This window comes from Notothenia rossii (genome assembly GCF_949606895.1).
Source record: "Notothenia rossii genome assembly, chromosome: 5".
NCBI lineage: Eukaryota > Metazoa > Chordata > Actinopteri > Perciformes > Nototheniidae > Notothenia > Notothenia rossii.
In genome coordinates, this window is record NC_136903.1 from 27024591 (window position 1) to 27045447 (window position 20857).

The window sequence follows — 20857 nt, forward strand, 5'->3', positions numbered from 1 at the left end:
ACAGAAAGGTGAGATATCCATTTGAATGTCATACAAGATCAATGTAATACTGTAAGTATAATCAAATAGTTACCTTTTAGCATCAATTTAGGTCAACTAATGTACTTTACAACACAAGACACAAAACTGAAACATGACCTGATGAGATCACTTATTCTTCTGTGGCTACTATGTTTCTGTTTAAACAATGGGTTAAATGACTGTGTATGTACAATGTTTTGCTTGCAGTGGAGAACCCAGACAACTCTTTCATGGTATTGTTTTGTTTGCAGTCAGCATATGTTTTAAGTGAAAAAGCTAAAATAACAATATGTGAGCTACCTGCCCTTTACCAAGCAGAGAAATATATTTCCCTCAGGAGTTAATGGAGAGCAAAACAGCGCTGAAAGGAAAATAAGTAAAGAGAGTGATTTAGCGATGACACATTTGTGTAGGCCTAGTCGAAAGTTAGCATGGCAAAGAAGTGCCTGGACAAAAACCAATGGGATTTTGGTATAGTTTGCAGAAAAAAAGCTAAAGGTAAAAAGCTAACACTACGCTATAAATAAACTTCATCCCGGTTGCATGGCCACCACCACCACTACTAAGCTAAACGCAGTTGCATTCGTCACTTGTTAGCAACCGGCGTTTTTATGACACATATAAGCGTTGGATATTCACAAGGTGGGTAATTAATGACATATTTTATGTTGGAGAACAAAATACATACATTTACTTGCCTTGTTTTAACCAAAGACCTTATTTCAAGCTTCTAACCACAAACACGTTAAAAAAACTACTTTGAGACGAGGGAAACGGATGTGTTAAAAAGCCTAGTTTGAATGTAAAAAGAGCCATCCAGCAGCCCACATACAAGGTAACTGTGTAGTTAAAAAATCACCTTTACTTCTTTCGTCTACCATTTACGCATCTCTTTCTGGGACATCATTCACTCCATTTTGCAACCCACCCCTCCTAACTGCCATATACCAGCAGCTTCCAGTCACAAGTTGACCCACATAAGGTTGACTGTAGCTGGGAGCCAGGCGCACCGGGGACCCCACGTGTCCTGTATATCTCTTTATTCACCTCTTTACTCATAGCACCTGTTACAAACAGAATCTATGCCACTGATACATATGATACATACATGGCTCAGATTTGCAAACATATTGTAGTTAAAAAACACCCGCCCACAAACTTACGTAGCAGTATATATACACACACACACACACACACACACACACACACACACACACACACACACACACACACACACACACACACACACACTTGCATATCAGTAATGGCCTTTCCTGTAATTACAGTCATTTGTCAAAAGCACACCTTGATTTATGGTCAAATAAAAAATACACCGGAAAAGAAGCTGCAGGTCCCGGTGACTGCTGATACAGGAGGTAATGAATGCTGCTCCATTACGGGCGTGAGAGTGGCATGATCTGGATATGCACCCTGCCATGCAGAGAAAAGCGAGGGGGGAACATCAATCCAGGCATCCCGCAGTCATGGATGACAGAGTGGGCGTGGATGCTTGCGGTGGCACTGAGTAGAGGTGGGTGATGGGTTAAGGGTAGTGTAGGGCAGGTTACATTGCCAAAATTAGTAAGTAGGGCAACACTGTGCTCTTCTTAACTCACAGTACAGGGAGAATGTTCACAAACTGCTCCATCTGCATGCAGGGTATTTCTTCTATAATATCATTTCTAATTTAAGCAAAAAACCACAAGATAAGAAAACATTTGGCTAGCAGGCCCGGAAACTGGGCAATGCTAATAAACAGATGGATAAAATATGTACCTAATATAAATATAAGGCCTTCAGTCCTACTATTCCCTTCTTTACTAGGGAACATCTGATAGCTGCAAGTCTAAAGTAACAGTGGGGAAATTATGAGGTACTCAATGACATCCCAAAAGGGTTGAGGGGATGTGCTGGTTGAAAACAGAATGAAGTAAGTAATGCATCAAGTGGGCGGACTGGAGAAGGAAATCGTGTATCAGCATGAGCAACATTTGAATGAAGTGAAGCTCATGAAGTAAGCAACCTTTAAAGCCTTGAATAAATCACAAAACTCCTTTCATAGGCTGCATGATGGAGTATTTGATGAAAAATAAATATATTCTTATAGTGTGTGTTCGTGGTGCAACACATTCCCTGCTCCAAGCAGGAAGGACGGCAAACTTTATCACATGAACTTAGGGAGCAGAGCCGAGAAGCAAGAATAAAAAAAGATGAGAGAGCTGTTCCATTTGTCCAATTTATCTAAAACCACTAGGCTATATCAGAATTCAAGTACTTTTAAATTGCCTCAATGATAAAGTCCGAGGCAACACAAGCGAGAGACAAGAAGCGTGCCAAGAAGGAGGTCTTTTGGGGCTCAAAGCAGTTAATATGCCTTGGGCCTGGTGCCAGCCAGGAGAGCTCCACGTCCACCGACTGCAGCCGAATATAAAGTAGAAGTCTTAACTGCGAGCAATGCCTAGCCTGGAGAGCATCCTCTCCATGTTTGTATATTTTCTAGACTCACATCTTAAGGAATGCTTAATTAAGGCATGTGAGTGATGCTATAGAGAATGCTAAAGGCGGTTCTGTTTTGAGGAGTAATCATGTTTGGTGGGGGGGGGGGTGTTTGTAGAAAAAGCCTCTCGGAGCCCTGGCCGCGCTCTGCAGGATACAGATAAGGTAGCTCTCCTCATTTCTTCTCCACGTTTTATTTGCTGTCAGCGTGGAATGCCCTATACTGTAGCTTCCCCACTACACCATAAACTGGAGTTCCAGCAAAGGTTTCCATTAATTAACACAACATAATGTATTCTTATGATGGCCTCTTCAAAAAAGGCATACTGCAGGCTATACATGTTCATGAAGAAGTCCAGTTTCTGCACGGTAACAGCATCACTGATGTTATGAACCACCATTATTTCTGACAGCCTGCCAGGTTGATGACAGCAGACTGCATCAGCTTTACTGCCACCTCTGAGAAGCAGCAGCAAGGGGAGAAACATACAGCTTGCAAAACTAAGGTGAGCTATAACACCATCTGAAAATCAATACATGTCGTTGCTGCATTTCTCTGCATCAAGGCAGAACCCACTGAGAGAAAAAACTTATTTAAGTAACTTTTTCAGAACTGAGAAACTAATTTATCCTTCAGTAAATGTCATTCCCCCGCCTGGCCTTCTAATGTGTTTCGACCCTGTGGAGACATCGTTTGGTATTTGGAACACTCAAAAGAAATATGCCACTTATTTTTTGTAATATGTAGGTGAAGCCTGCATTCAAATGTGTGTGTCTTTCAGAAAATGTATCAACGGAATGTGTTGTTGTTGCAGTGAAACAGAAAAAGCCTTGTGTCAAATGGGCAGCATTGCATTTTACTGAATAAAAGATAAACTGTGTTGAGCACTGTTATCCGAGTCCATTTTTCATTGTATTCAGTATTCAGCCGGATTGGCAGTCTTCACCAAAGGGTCAAACATCTCTTGCACCTGAATAAACTAGCGCCTTGGTGAAAAAGCAATTTCAAGGCTTTTATATTAAGCCTTTTATATTTTGAAATTAATTTCTGCTTTGTTCACAATGGTTTTCTATTTGAGCTGTAGTCTGTAGGCAATGCGAGGTTAATTGTGTAACACTTCAATCTCGCATTGCAGATGAACAGATTCTAGCGCCTTTTTTGTTTAATCCTTCAGATCACATTCAGATATTTGGATAAAAGTGATGAAGTTCACGTTGATTGGAAAAATGAGAAGTGGATGAATTGTTAACCTGAACTGTGCATTTGATCATTTGTACTCATGTAAAGCTGATAGCATTGACAAACTACATTCAAATCATACAATCTAGCAGGATAAGAGATCAACGCCATTTAACATGATGACACGTGTCCCACACATAAGTATCTGTCAATGAACAGAAGTCTGTACATCGTCGACATATGTTTAAATGCCTGATATTCTAAGACGTCTAAGGTCAAGAGTTGAGGTCAAAAGGTGGCCAGCTAAACTAAAGAAAGGATGGAGTCATTAGAGGACCAACCAAACAAGAGAAAGGACATGTAAAAGATGGAGTGGCAAACAGGGCAGAGGGAGCACCAAGAGTGGGAACACCAGGGAAAGAGGAAATCTTAGCACACGTTATGTGTTGGTTTCACGGATATGGCCACTAGACGAGATGGATGTCCGTGAACCTCTGTCTGCGCCAACAGGTATATTTCGCTAACAGACCGCCCCTCCGCTGGTTATTACACAGGGAGGTCTACAGCAGGTGGCACAGGGCTGAGCAGAATTTACATACATCTGCATGTGTCACTGGACCCTGGCTGCAGCCTCTGGCACTTTAACAAAACAGAAGGGAGAATGGTATCAACGCTCGGGAAATCCATACATCTTGGTGAGTTATTTGTCATAGTAAATGTCTTCTCAAGAAAGCTACAGACACGTACTGTTATTTCACTTTGATCATTGTTATGAAGCACTCGCAATAGATCGATCCATTTAAGTGGTGTAGAGAAGTCAGTGACAAAATCATAGATAATTACATATTTCAAGTTGAGTGCTGTAAACATCTGCCTTATTTGTCTCCTTTGTAGTTTGTTTTGATATGCTTTTGGCCTTTTTGTTTTTGGACAAGCTGTTGAGCTATAATAACTGTTTGTGTTATTGCTTTGCATTTTTAAGACACCTAAACTGATCAAAAACCATATAGCGTTTCTGTTGTGACAGCACAGTATACTATGTAAGCTTTCATCTGTTCGTCTATTGGAAATCCATGCTAAGCATGCACATGTATACATTAATGTGTGAACTGTATGTGTGTGAGCGTTGATATGCCGTTGCTCCTGTCTATAACTCGTGAGCACTGGGACCCCCATGGTGAGGGGTGTTTCTGCTGACAGGAGCATATTCAAGGTAATAAAACCACTCTGTCGTCCCGGAGCCGAGCGCTAAAGCAGAACCGACTTCTGTCTCTTTCCACACGCGCCACTGAACCCCCAGATGACAAAATGCCTCGGTGGTTGACCGAATCAAACACAAGTAAGCCGAAAAAGTAGATTGGGAGAGAAAGTTCTCCGATTTGTCAGGTTTTTCCCGTCTAGGTAGGAAATTATGTATTCTCAGTTGGAAAGGCTCTCTGTCAGTGAAGTGCCACTTAATAAGAACAGCTCTGCAAGCACTGCATAGCACTGGAGCCATAAAAGAAGTAAACTCATGTGTATAAAGATACAGCCCATTACGTGCATGTCACAGAAGCAGGTAATGACATTCTATAAGAGCATTACAGAGGGATGATGAAATAAATAAAGAAGTGGCTGAATAATGAGAGGGGAAAGGAAACAAGCTCTGCCATGAATGATAGACTGCATTAACAAACTATAAATTATTCCAAATTCAATTTACATTATTTCCATGGTATTTCATCATAGAAAACAACAACAAAGCTAATTAAATATTGAGCAAATGAATTAGTGAAAGAGTTCCCCGTCTTTCAAGTAAAACGGCCGTAAGCTGACTGCACCTTGTGGACGTGTCTGCAGCCATAACTCACAACCCCAGGGGGGGGCAGCCTGCTAGCCAGCAAACATTACTGCTGATCTCTGTGCAGACAGACTACAGCCGTGCTGATAGGTATTGCCGGAGGGTCCCAGAGGAGCAGGCTGGATAAGTTGTGGCAGCAATACGGAGTTGAGATTGGACATTGCAGTTTTCCGAATGCGGGAGTCTGCTGGGAATATAACCGGGGGACGGGCTGCCTCCCCACGGGCGCCGAGATGAAACTGAGCCTCCGCACTACTGTCTGATCGGAAGTGAACCCTTTTGAACTTCCCCTCAACTTTCTCTTCAATGTTTTGATTATAAACCTGCTGAAATCAAACACATTTCTGCACGGAGAATAAAATACAACTTAGGCTTTAGAGAGTTCTCCGGAAGTCGACTGGAGCGTGGTAGCTGGTGTATTCTTTTTTTGTACTTTGTTATAATTATTATTATGAGTGAGAAAAAAAAGAAAGAATATATATATATATATATATATATATATATATATATATATATATATATATATATATATTATTACTATTGTTGTATGTTTTGTTTCCGACATGTTCAATACATTTACAAAAAAAAAGTAAAAGAAGCTCCAGGAAAAAGAAAATCGCAAGGCGGACACACATGCATTTTAAGCAAACTACACACTCATTCGCTTAGCTGAGCAGCCCAAAGCACTCATCAAGTAAGAAACAAAAGAAGAGAACATATTATTTTGTAAATATCATCCAATCAAAGGGAATAATTCATTTGCAGACACAAATGAGCCTCTTGTTGTCTTTGTTGTGCCCACCCAGTTCTATATCCTGTTTCTTTCACACACACACACACACACACACACACACACACACACACACACACACACACACACACACACACACACACACACACACACACACACACACACACACACACACACACACACACCATGCTTTGGCCTGCAGGGAGCTTGGCTTTTCCTCCTCTCAGCTCCACTGCGTATGTTGCCATTCAAATCCTCAGGAGCCAGGCAGGCAGACTGAGGGTTCATATGAGTTTTAGTGTCTGCACACCCACTTGCATATTTGCGTTGTGGAATGCCAGAATGTAAGATAGCGAGTGAGTGCAACAGAGCAAACTTTAAAGTTAAAAGAGGAGCAATAAGTTGAGCTCCTTTCACATTCGGTTGTGTGAGTTGTTACTGACCTTGTATGAGCGCCTGGCCCTTCTGGAAAGCTCCGCTGTACGCCACCTGGTAGTGTTTGACCTGGAAGCCAGGTACACAGCCCTCATGGCCTCCATCCTCTTGGCCACCCACACGGGCAACCTGTGACACACACAACAAAGGACAGGTCAGGTTAGCACACATGAACACACAGTTTCCGACAGGAACTGGCAGGGAGATAGAACAACTTAATAAATATGTTTTTCTTTCAACGAGCTTATACTCAATAATCCTAAATAAACAACATGGGGCTGGAGCAGATACATAAATACGCAGTGACAATAACCCTCATACTTGATTTAGGATTTATTCTTGTGTAATCATTACATTCATACTAGTTCAATTATGACCTTTATTTAATCATAATAGTTACATTTGTTCCAGTGCAATCATTTCATTAATTCTGGTGCAATAATTGCTTTTATAGTAGTATAATAATTGCATTTATTTTAGTACAATAATTGCATTCTTACGTTCAATCAAATCAATTATTCTTGAGCAATAATACGATTATTGTTAGAGCAATAATCTCTGTTATCATCGTGTAATGATTGCATTTATTTCAGTGTACTTATTACAGACATACTAGTACAATACTGACATTTATTCTAGTGCAATCAATATTTGTGTGCACAATGATAGTGTATTTGATTTACTTATTTGTTAACAATAAGCTGTCTGCTGCTTTGATGCTAAAGTTATTATGTATTTGTTTAAATATATATTATAAAGTAAATCAATAGTTTCACAAAAAATATGTTCAACTATTATTAAAGACCAATTTAGCACTTTGAAACAATACAAATACAAAAATATCTTCTTTTGTTTATCCCATTTATGTTTGTTTTATGTTGACACTTGCATAAATCCATGTAATTACAAATACAAAAAAAAGAGAGACTTTTAAATGGAAAGCAGGGACACTATTTGCCCTATCATTTTGTTTGGTGATCAGGGTTACATTGTTTTTTAATCAAACACAAATATGACCAAATTTAGTTAAAGATGAAAAAGAGAAAAGAATTCCTTTATAATTTGACAATTCAAATTAAAACAGACTAAAAGCTGTCTTTCTACTTCTCAATGACCCATTTTCGCAAAAAATTACATTTATTCAATTAAAAAAATATGCATGAAAGAAAAAGCACTTCAACCCCTCTTTGCAAAGACAATGGGTGGGCGTTTCCATGGAAACAGACTGTAAAGAGTTGTGCCTCAACTCATTCTCGGAGGGACCAAACTCTTAGGAGCAGACGCACAGCGAAGCAGAAATAACAACTTGTGTGTTAATATGTGAGGCATTCATTCAAAGATATGTGCCCCATGCCGTTTCAGTTTGTATTTACCTTTTCAGATTGTGTTATGTTCCACTGTGACCTGTTTACAAATGCTGTTGTATTATTAAAGAGGCCCTATTTATCTTTTCGGGGTTTTCCTTTTCTTGTTGTGTGTTCTATAGGTTTCTGTGCATGTAAATGTTCTGCAGAGGGTAAAATCACCAAAGTCGCTCCAGAGGGAGTTTCTATGTTGCAGGCCGTCAGTTTGAATTCATGTCATAAGTAAGTAAGCAATGTCGTATGTCTATTTAATTTTCAATTACTTGAAAAAACATGAAGCCACTAGAGCAGCGGTATCAAACTCAAGGCCAAATCTGGCCCGCGACTTCATTTTATGTGGCCTCACAAGAGCTTGCAAAGAATATAATATGTTTATACGGTTACATGCTACTTTACAGAAGCACGTTGCCCATAAACGACATGTCCCACAATGCCTCTCAAATGTGACTTTTTCTCAGAATTTGACTTTTTTTTGTCAAAATATGCCTTTTTTCTTAGAATTAGACTTATTCTCAAAAATTCTAAAAAAAAATTCTTCTTTTTCCAGAATGTGGCTTTTCCTTTAAAATCATATTGTGACATTCTTACCGAAGAGACATGCAATTATTTGCCCGAGACTTCTGCTTTCAGAAGTAGTTAATTATGAAGTTATTACCCTATTTGATAATAACAGAGGCAATAATGTAATATATAATACATTATTTTATATATATTCAATATTTATATATATATTTGTATATAGTCTTAAAGTTACAACCGGGCCTTTGAGTGCAACCATAATGCTGATGTGGCCCGTGATGAAATTGAGTTTGACACCCCTGCACTAGAGCATGTTGGCACAATGCCACAGAGCTTATGTTTAGCACCCCACCCAAAAAAAGGCCAGCCTTATTTATGACGCTCTTAATATGTGTGTTCTCTGCCTGAGGGTGCTGAACTTGCTTTAGTTTACGTACAAAATAAATATCTATAGTAAGCCAGCATTCCAAGCTACAAACTCCCCACCCGGGCTGAATGCATAAGTAGGCATTCTGCCTAAAAACCGCCCTGGGTTAAAAAACAACGCAGAGGCTTGGTTAGTGGATTAATGCGTTTGTAGATTGTGCAGACAGCGAAATACTGCACAGTGGTTTATTATATTATTAGCATTCTGATCTAGTATAACAAGTCACTGTTATAAATCTAGTGGTTTTCAAAGTGAAAGTCATTTTATCTTAATAGAGAGGTTCACCAGCTAAACAGAAAAGGTTATTTATATATTATCAAAAAGTAATCAGGATTTTCTGCTTGCACTCGTTTGATTGGCCCAACATAGCACTTTGCTGAATGATATCACAATGTTGGACTCTGAAGCTTAGGTTGGCAACACAGCTGTGAGTGGAGCACATCTTTAAAAGAAAGTTGGTGTTTTTTTTTGTTAGTTTTTGTACACATGTTTGCATAAAGCAAAGAGACGTGCTGCACAATCTTGTGACAAAAGACGCAATGATAATTTTTTTAAATAAGATTTTGTGAAATGTGAAAATGTTGCATATTTATTAGAACTGAAAATGTAACATGTGACAATTCTGTTACCACAATTAAATAGTGTCTTCTCAAAGAAATCAGGCGACATTTGCTGGATCCTCACACAGTGGGTGCTGCAATTAGAGACACCATACAGCACTGCACATGATACACATCTGCCAAACTGAGCCATCTGTCAACCAGTGTCAACCCACCTGCTCACCCTGATATCTCTTGACCCCTCTTCTAGCAATTCCCAGATCAACGGTGCTCTGACGGAAATAATATCTGGATGCTGTCCGTCACAGAATTATGATATAAAATACGCTAACAATCTCCTCTAATGAAGAACTTGATGGAGTATCACTTTCATTGAGTCAAGAGGAAATACCGTTTCAAGGAATCTTAGTGAGATCGATACATGACTCATCATTTACCAAGAGTACCAAGTGTTTCTCATCGTGAGGTGCAATAGCTGTGCAAGAATCACTCAAATAGGTCTTATTTGTCAATGGGCTGTTTAAGAGGAAGACAAAGGACTCTGAAGGGAGACTTTACCAATGACCATTGATGTCACTTGTCTGTTTTTGGATGGTATTCGTCATAATGCCAATTTCACTTATAAAGCACCTATATCACAATGGCTTATGGCTATTCCATTTAATTTGAACTGATGAAACCTTAAACACGGGAGAACATCCTAAAATTACAGACAATGTCAAATATTTTATTGGGTGTGGATGACAGTTATATGACACATCATGAAAGACTTTCAGACGGCATTGTGAACGGTCTATAGAGAACCGTCTATGTGATGAACAAGCTCTGGCAGACGTTTAGCCTCAGAGGTCATTACATGTAATGTCCCTGCAAAGTAATCACTGCACCCAGGGGACTTAATGCTTTTCTAGCGGGTTTCAAAATGGTAATTTGATTCCATCATAAGGCCTCCTGACCTGATGGGATACAATGCTCGCTGGTCCATAAACTCCATCCAGTTGACTAGAGGGCCAGAGGCCTGTCGACATGGCGAGGGTGCATGAGACATGCATGCAAATACAGAAGAAAAACATTACCATACACGCACAGGGGGATACCTGCAAACACAGCACGCACAGCTCTCAGCAGGACTCAACAACATGAACAGCCATTTTACTGTCCATTAAGGCGGAAACATTACAATAAAGCCCCAGTGACTCAGTAGGAAAGCAAAAGCATTAAGGCAACGCAATGGTAATGACAATGTTGTTAGCAGAGGCCAGCTTATTATTCTGGGCAATATTCTACATCAGGAAGCTATCTGAAAATGTATTAGACATATGAAGGTCATAGCATTCTAGCCCTAGCGGAATGAATTGAGGCAATTTCTTATCAACGATGTCTATAAAATCCCTTTTTACACAAGAAGAATTAATTAAAATAGAATCTGAAAAGGACGAGGAGACACAATGTGTGGGCTTTAATTTACAGAAGTCGATTCATATCAGCTTCTTTTCTTTTGTGCGTTTGCTTGTTTCTGTGAACTTGTTTTGCTTTCATGCCCAAACTGTATACAACCCACATCAAAGGATCCAATTCATATGTGTGTTTAAGCTTGTTAGGGTTTTATGTGTTTTGTGATTTAAGTTACATGTATCAGCGCCTAAGGATTAGTGTGCAATGAATACAAACATCCACATCTGTTTCTAGGTGAACAACACATGAGAATATGGGTTCCCTCAGGGGCCCAATTCACAGTTTCTCTTTTAAGGTAATCTGTGATGAACATGGAAATTAAAGTGTTTTATGCTTTTACATTACGGTAGCATGATCCTGACCTTGATAAGCAGCGTGTGTAAAGAATAACAATGGATCGTTCAAAAAAGTCCATAAAATTCAAAAGGTCAAATGCAGCTGCCAAGTTTTAAATGTAGATATCATTTTTTATTAAGTTGTGTTTCTTATAGCTCAGTTGGTAGAGCTGGCAGCCCATGTGGAGGCATGTAATCCCCACTGCCATTTTAAAACTTTAACTTAAATAAAGGCACAGGTTGCCCAAAACACCTTTAAGGTATAGACATATTGGTTTTCGTGAAATAAAATGTTGTAATATAGTAGTTTATAGGTAGCTGTGCATGTAAGCTTAAGCATGAAGCTTTTACACACATCTGTTACCGAGCACCGTCATTATGAGTCATTTTCATGGAAGATCTGTTTTTGGTTCTCTTGAGGCAGAATCTCTGCTTCGCGCGTTCCTCTATGAGTTTGTTTTAAAAGAAGGAAAAGTCAAAGCACCAGGATAAGGGTTAAACAATAATCTGCTTTAATGGTGGAAACATACAATACATCACCCAATCTCCTATTCACCTAATCACGAAGCACTCTGCGGAGTACTCCGGGCTCAGGTTCTACCACCGTGTGATATACGTACCACGACAACCAGTCAGAAACAAGAGCGCAGATCAACAAAATAATCACAACATTTATACACAGGTGGGGAGGAGTTTTGTCGCTTGCTCCTCCCTAGCTATTTGTTATTGGCGAGTTCACTTCTGAGCGAGCTAGCCAGTGAGTTGGTAGTGTTCCATTGGTCGGTTTCACTTCTGGGCGGGACCCCAGGTAGTGTGTCCGCAGTTGTTGATTCCATCTGTTGCTTCACAGTGTATGTGTGTGTGTGTGTGTGTGTGTGTGTGTGTGTGTGTGTGTGTGTGTGTGTGTGTGTGTGTGTGTGTGTGTGTGTGTGTGTGTGTGTGTGTGTGTGTGTGTGTGTGTGTGTGTGTGTGTGTGTGTGTGTGTGTGTGTGTGTGTGTGTGTGTGTGTGTGTGTGTGTGTGTTTCTGTCCCTCTGCCCTTAGGCAGATCCCCCAATCAATGATTTGGAGTCATGACAGAGGACTCTTTGACAGGACACATACTCATTCCCCCTAAACATCTTCAACACAGAAACATCCTATCATGTATCTTATCACACAACAGTCACCTGTTTTTCTCTATGAAAGCCATATTTGTAAATATCAAAACGCCATCGTCCCATGACATCTTTAGGATTAGGTAAATAACAAAGCTTAATTTTTCCCATGGCCTAAGGCCTTCCCTGACCTTCTTCTCACCTAAAAGTCAGCTATCTGGAATGAATACAGACATTAATGAGAAAAAAAGACTATGGCCTCGGTAACTGTTTGACTCAATTCTCAAGGCCTCTTTTGGGGTCTGTAGGAGATAAATCATTAATTCTACAAGACTTTAACTGCCTTATATCTGAAAATGTATCTGGGAATTCCCCTGTTAATTACAAAAACCGTGGATGATTAACAGAGAGACCCTAACACTCTCCTGATATTCTGGGAACTGCAAAGCAGATGTCAAAGGTCATTTGTATTATGCCTAACCACAGATAGCCAAAAAACCACCCTCTTGATTACACATAAAACTGGAAGAAAAGACTATAGCGCTATATTTAAAAAGAGGAAAAATGTACTTTGTCCCTTCAAATTTAACACACACGAATATATGAGGTGACATTAAAATGAATATACCACGTTGAACTTTCCTCCCATAACACGTTACTTTAATCCTTAAAATAATTCAAATAATACTTCAGTTCCTGGTTTCTGTAATAGCACAGATACACAGTCGTATTGTAGGCACTAAAAACATGTGTCACTTCTAACAAGGTGTTGATTTTAATCCTTGAAGCTCTAGTAAATGATTTTCCTTGTTGTTTGTTCTTAATCCTGTCAGCAGTAATTGTTTGTTTTTTCCTCTTTTCCTTTGCTTGCTTCCGATCACAGTGACGTGTTTTTACTTCAAGTGTGGTTTTGTTGTACTTGTTGCTGGTTCTTTAGTGCATTGATAAGATAAGAGAACCAGTAAATGCACTGCACATTTACATGTAATGGCTCTTATGTTATGAGAGTTTTTCCAGGATATATTGAACAACATATGGATAATAAATTGAAAGTAAAGTGGTCAAGAATAAAAACAACCATTGCCTAATTCCCCATTAGACAAATGGAAAGAAAAGGTTTTGGATCTCAACATGAAATGCTCACTGAGAATCCTCAGCAGTGATCAGAAGAGGGAGAGCCAGCTGAGCGCCAACACACTCCAGCCAAAATATACACAAAAATAAATGTGCGTCAGACCGAGGGGTCCAATGAAGAGAATTAATTGATTTCTGTGTTTCAGCTTCAATATCTTGCCTGTTTGATGTCTCTGTGAAGGCATCATTGTTCTGCGGTGGTTGGCTCAGTGTGACTTTGCCAAAGCAATGTACTACATGGAAGGATTACTATGGTCCGGTCCGGGGGAAACAAAGAGCCGTGGTTGCACCAAAACAATCTCTCCAGCAGGAACAATTATAACGCTCCAGCAAAGCTGGACCCGCAGAAAATAGTGTATTGTGTTCCAGCTTAATGAGATGATCGACACAGAGCCAAAAAGATAAATACATCTGTAAGCATTTAGCAGGATGTGTGGACAAAGTGAGAGAGAGCAGTGAGGCGAACTGCAAATAGGGCGGTAATCCAGACGATAAATGTCAGAGAGCGGGATCATTTCAATCTAGATCATTTAGATCCAATAGGGTTGCACATAAATAAAATGACACAGTGCAAATGTCCACTTGGCGTCCTATTTCAAATTAAAGGAAACATTTCTCACTATTGTTCTGCCACCACTCGAGCACCACATAACGAGCAGAAGCAGAACCAATGTTCAACCTGGTCTTCTTTTGTCAGTGAGCACTTGAAAATTGTACCAGAGTGAAGTCAGTCAATAGCATAGAAATAAGCATTTGTTTTTCTACACTAACAGGCAAATACTAAGAAAATTGATTGCTGACGACACAGGCGGAATTAACGTTGTTACACTATAGGCTCACAAGTCTCGTTTACAATGGCAATAGTTTGAACCAGACATCAGATAAAGTATGTTACACAGGGCTAAACACAACATTTAGCTACCGACAACATTTCTAAATTCATGAATTCACAATGCTAATATACAGTATATGACTTACTTTTATTCTGGGCCATTTTTAAAGCTTTGAGGCTTAATTGTTAATAAAAAAATGTTTTGCATTTTTCGACACACAAACAAATGCTATTGATACCTTTTAGCTCCTAACTATCTGAACCCCTTATCCCTCAACCTATCACTATTTAAACCATTTATTAATTACTTCAAGATATAGTATGTATCATCATTCGATAAGCCTAGTTTGAGAACTCAACACCAAATAGCAATTTATTTTAAATCATTAATTGTTACCTGTTAATTTCATATTTTTATATTGAACTACTCCAGTAATCTTTCCATGCTCCCCTTGGCAAAACCGGAAGAAGTACTGTTGGAAATCCAAGGCCTGCACACTATCACAGCACAGCAATTCTCTATTTAAATATAGAGGGGAAAGAAACAAAGACTGATCATTGGATGATGGAAGAGAGACATGGGGGATGGTTTCATATAGATCAGTTTGGATGGTGGAGAAATAAATACAGCTATCTATTGACAGCCACTTGGAGTGCAGGTCTTTAGGTTTATGTTAGCCCTCTAAGTGCAGCCAAGAAATGCTCAATCAGGAGAAAAAGATCCATACGCTTTACCTCCAGCATTAAGATAATGCTTTCCCACCATAAGTTGCATTCCCAGCAAGGAAGAGAAGTTGCAAGAAAGAAAAAAGAGGAATATTAAAGGCTTTGTTGTACTCAATTATTTGGAAAGGAGTCTATAGGAGGCATCACGAGGATCGGAGGAGTGGCTTCTGGCAGCCGTTGTTGATGTCGTGATATTCATGCTGGAGGGGCAACAGCGGGACTGAGAGTTTGACATCTGATTCAGTTCAAGTGTGAAGGACCAGTCAGGTGATTAAGGCAATGACTTAGCAGAGCACATAGTAAATGTCACCTCTGGTGGAAATCAATATCGCCTGAAGAATCCACAGCATCTGATATATAGAGATGGAGAGGGCCACTACAGCTGATATTTGCTGAAGAGGCTGAGAGCGAGAGAGGCTGTAATGGCTGTTAGAAGTGATGTGTGAGTATGTGTACATCCAGTAAGTGTTTGCGTGAGTAAACTCCATCAGACAGAGAGGACGAAGACAAAAGGTATATTGAGAAAGGCGAAGGAAGAAAGAAGAGAAAACACATTTCTGTCAGAGTCTGTGTCTCTCATGCATTCTAATGCCTTTATTATTTGGATGTATTTCCTTCTGCTCTTTTTTCATCGAGCTGTTGGCAAATAGATGCTGCGAAGAACCCAAACATTAGACAGTCCATCTATTTGGATTTATTTCACATTTGTGTCTATTAAGCCTGTCTCATTTTTTAAATTACCAATGCTATGTTATAAACGTACTTGCAATCTGCTTATATCACAGCATATAAACCTATTGGGACTTAGAAGCACAATAAAGGTTGCAATTAATTGTCATTGGGTGCTTTAAATGTAGTAATACATTTCGGGCCGATTAATTATATAGCAAGCTTGGTAGTCCAATTCCGTAAAAAAGTAATTACATCCATGCAAAAATAAAACATATACAATGTTAAACCAGATTAGTTTTTAACAAGTCATGACCGACAGTTATGACCTGTTATGATATATGATAGGTGAGGTATCGGTGATTTTTGTCATCTATAATTTATCCTAACTATACAGATAACAATGCATTTTAAATCTTTATATTCATTTGATGCCATTAGTAATTATGTTTATAACACATGATAACTATAATAATGCACATTAAAATGGGCGTAATAGAAAGTGGTTTTGGAAATGGTAGTGTACACAAGATATCTCTGTAACTGGTTCATGTGCAACTGAATAAAATCACTGTGACCTTTATATGCACTCTAGTGGCTCAGGTCATGTAAATCAACCTGCTGTATGCTGTATTCTGGTGTGTTCCTCTGTGCATGTCACTTAAAATTGATAGTACATTTTGGTCTCTTTGAGTGAGCACATTTGTGTGTAAGTGTGTCTCCCTGCACGTCTAGGTTTGCCAATGATCCAGCCTGCCAGCCAGCCAGTGTGTGTGTGTGTGTGTGTGGATTTGCATGGCTCTGACTCTGCATGCATGCCGGATGGTTTGCCAGCGCTCCAGCCAGACAGTCAGCCAGCAAGCCTGACATTTCATCCAGTCACTGTGTCTCCTTCCACACACTACATTCCCCTTTCTCCCCTCAATCTTGCACTGCCTCTGTGTTCCATCAAGGTAAATGTCAGAGCACACACCTCGGTATATGTCTGGTTGACCTGTCCGGGGCCCTGGCTACATCCATAGCCCCAAGATGAGGCCAGAAAGCTAGGGGAGAGAGGGGGAGAGAATCAATCCGGCCGGGCCTCAGACAACTACAGCTGGCAGGTTAGCCAGGCATGCAGCACCTGAGTCATGAAACCGCCTGGTTCCCGGCCTGGGCTGCCCGAGTAAACACACAGCCATGCCATAGAGGAAGAGCAGCCGAGCGACCAGGGAGAAGAGGGGAGAAAAACAACATCTTTGCTGCTGGTCGGTGGTTGTTGTCACCGTGTGAATGCCACATTCAAAAAGTAATGAAAAGGAGAAGCAAAGGAAAAAGGGGAGAGGCAGAAAAACAGTGTGATGAACACAAAGACATAAGGGGTGCGGAAGCCGTTCGTTGGATATTTGTGTGGGCGAATGTACTGCAAGTACTGTGAAAAACTGCATGACATTGTTGAACTGGAGTAATGGAAAGTACATTAACACAAAGCTTAAGTTACGAGACAATCCATGAGATGTGTTTAATGTTAACATAATAAAGGAACAATTTACCCAAACAAATTACCATTTGTGTATACATAACTCATACTGTTTCCTTGAATTTTTCAAGAAAACATTCTTGCATCATGACAAAAAGTCATAGTCTTGATGAAATAACATACAACAGCCATCTGTAAAATGTAAAATAGATAGACATCTATCACAAAACTTGTGCTGTATAATCCAAGTAGTATTTTTCCAATCGTATATGCTCAATTTAGTCTGAAGGCATGATTTTTCCCCAAATGATTGTGCTTTTTCAAAAATGTGGCCCCAATTCATTTCAATTAACAAAATGTTTCCCCGTTTTTGGATATTGTGTTGACCATGACATTTGTGTTAAGAGTTTGAGGTTACAAAGGGTGAATGCTTGAAATACAATCGGTCATTTTGGGGTTATCTATTCTTTGATCTTACTCGCAGTTAAGCGTAGCTTTGAATAAAATATATCGTTGTTTCTAGCACTATTGTGCATTAACTAAACAGGTTTTGTTTTAAATCTCTGCAGGACTGACAATCAAGGTTTTATACAGTTTGTGTGTCCTACTACTTAATTGGTTGGGGAAAATATGCTATTAGGCATGTCATTATCTGTATAATTAAACTAATGTACAATAACATTTCATGGGTAACAAAACCTCAATTTCCCTCTGGAATTGAGGTTGGTCATGAGTCAGCTGAGTCTTAACTCGTGCAACAAAAGTCAGCATGGGAATTTTCGGTGTGGTCCGGGTCAACCTTTTGTGAAGAGAATATAACGTTGCAAAATGTAGCTTGAAATGTAACAGTGACTACGAATGAGTTTTGAGTTTAACGGAGCTGGTACACCCTGCTTATTAGTAACCCCAAAGGAACCCTTTCTACAACCCATTAAATATAATTGTAGATTAATGGCACAAAAAAAAACCTCTAACCACCCCTTAGAATAATGGAAGAACACAGACAGTAAGCATTAAACCAAGCTTGTATTTACCAAACAATTTTTGAAAAAACCCGATTCAGATCCAGCACATTCCTTGGCACATTAAAGCTCCTTGCCTCTTTGATAGCAGGGGACAACAGTGAATTGACCCCATCACCCATACAAATCATCTGAAGAGCTTCCTGGCACTGGCTACCACATAACGAGGACTTCTCTCATACCGCAACAAATTGATTTGACATTGAAACTTTTAGTGTTACATTTTATTCAAGCTGGCAGGTCCCATTGCGATGCAAATCCAACATCCCTGGAGGGGGGGTTGCATGGTAAGTGAGATGGCGTAACCCTGACAGTATCATTTCCTCACCGTCAGTCTGCTCAAATCCCTTCTCTAGTTGGCAAGCTTGTCAATACTTCCACCTCAGACACCTCTCACTTTAGCGTGCAGGAGCGGGGAGAGAGGTGTGAAGTGAGGGGATTGAAAAACAACAAGAGCGTCAGCTGCAGGCACCAGCTGCTAACCAGCGGAATTCATTTGAATGCACTTTATTTTCATCCCTGTCGGGATTCGGAATGTCAATCTGAGCACATTCGGTTCCATCAAGATGGCGTGTTCATTCACCTTGAAAGCAGTGTTTTGTCTAATAGCCAGAGTAAGTAAACTTGAAAAAGACTTGTTGTTTTTAGCATACAAGTGACTTTCCCCTGTCTTTGTTAAACTCTGTTGTGTCTAAACAATAGCCACTGCAGAGTTACCCCAATGAACCCATGTGCCATGGCAGAGACGGATGGAAACCCGATGCAATGCTCGGGCTGCTGCAGCTCAAATTGTGCCACATTGACAGGGAGGTTACACCTCTTCAGGTGTTGTAAGTGGGAGCCAACTTTAGAATGGTGATGCTATCACGCTTTGCTCTGAAAGACAGCAAATTGCAACACAATTCAAGTTTGAATGTCCGTAATCATGAGCTCGCCTCCTAGACACAAGCTTATCGGAGGCTGCCATCAGCTGGTGATGCACTGGGGTGAACGAGAAGCGATAAAGAAAAGGGAAGTGTATGGACGTGGAATCGCCTAGCCCGTGTTATCACTCTGCCGGTGTCTAAAGCTATTGTGGAGAGGCTGGTGGGCCGCACATACATATTGTTGGGGGTGGTCGTTAGAAGTAAAAGACCGAGGTCTGTGTTTGTTTCTCCAAACGGTTTATCGTTGTTATCGGCATACCTTTCTCCTCTCTAGCTAACCTTCATTCATCAAAAGTAACGGCTGCTGCCGATATGCTCTCTGCAAACACTCCGCCCTCCACCTTGAATCGACCTGCACCTATGTTTTTCCCTGTTCAGTTTGCTCCTTGTTTTTGAACCAAAACAAGATTTCCCCCCTTTTTCCTTTTTTTAATTCCTTTACTATAAATGTTATTTTGTTTGACTTGTACGTAAAACATTTTTTAAAATATTGGTATAATATTTAAAACCCAATTATTTCCGATTAAGATAATCTGACTCATATGACAGGTCTGGAGCACTCATGATAATAAGGTATGCACTAGATCAAAGATAAGTCATTTGGGAGTCACCAATGTTGAACACAATGATAATTGAAGCGTGCTTTGAAACACCACCAGCATCAATGACAACACCCTAACAGCCATTAATAAAGAAACACAACTGACACTACAAAGGACATTATGCAGTATGCAAATGAATGCTCATTATATCACACTCCCTTGTTTCCTTGCTGTGTTCTACATTTTACCTCTTTGGTTGGCTCACTCTCTTCACTTTTTCTTTCACATTTCACTTTGTCTAAAAATCTGTAACTCTTTACGTTATTGCAATGATGGGAAACTGCCATGAATTCACATTCTCTCATACACTGGAAAGTTATGAGAATTCAACTGACGCTTCTTCCAAAATACATCTTAGTGCACAGGGTAGACAGTAGGGAGATCCATTTGATCCATTAAGTAGTTTAGGCTTTAGGCTTTTTTTCCTAACATAAAAACGTACAGGCTCAGCCAGTGTAAATAGATTTTTGGATAACTTTAAGTAATACCATAACTCTGCATTATCTTGTTTACATCATTACAATGTAATCAATATGAGTCCGAAATGCTTCTCCATTTTGTGAAAAAGTCCTTTTACATTGAGACACTGCTACATGACTACAGAGAAGTTGGATCAAACTACTAACCCACTGTATGTAGATGCCTTTTCACCCCCTGAGCCAAAGCTGCCGATAACAAAGTCCTTCCGTCTCCTTTTTAAAATGGATATAGCAGAAGGAAAATTCCCTGAGGAAAGTGTCTTTAAAAAGTCACAGATTATGAGTACAAAGAACATTTTCTCAACGCACTTGAAGGATTTTATCTCATTTACATTTTCTTTATAGGCACCAGACATTAGTCTTTCTGAAGGAGTGAAGGAAAACATTTTTTGTTATGTCTTCTAAACAAAATCACTGGAAAAAGATCAAGCCTGATTTTCAGCGGCACAATTGGAAACGCTAAAGAAGCAGTTGTACGCACATCATGTTTCATACAAAGGATTTGAAAAAGACAAACAATTCAAGTGAA

At 39.7% G+C, this 20857-nt stretch overlaps 1 protein-coding gene across 1 annotated transcript in view; it reads right to left on the reverse strand.

Moving 5' to 3' along the window:
• The window catches only part of cdh13 (cadherin 13, H-cadherin (heart)), a 385568-nt gene that overhangs the window by 274792 nt on the left and 89919 nt on the right, over window positions 1-20857 (reverse strand). The window contains exon 2 of the mRNA XM_079681783.1: window positions 6732-6852. Within this exon, the coding sequence (XP_079537909.1) occupies window positions 6732-6852 (121 nt within the window). The remainder of the gene's footprint in view (window positions 1-6731; window positions 6853-20857) is intronic.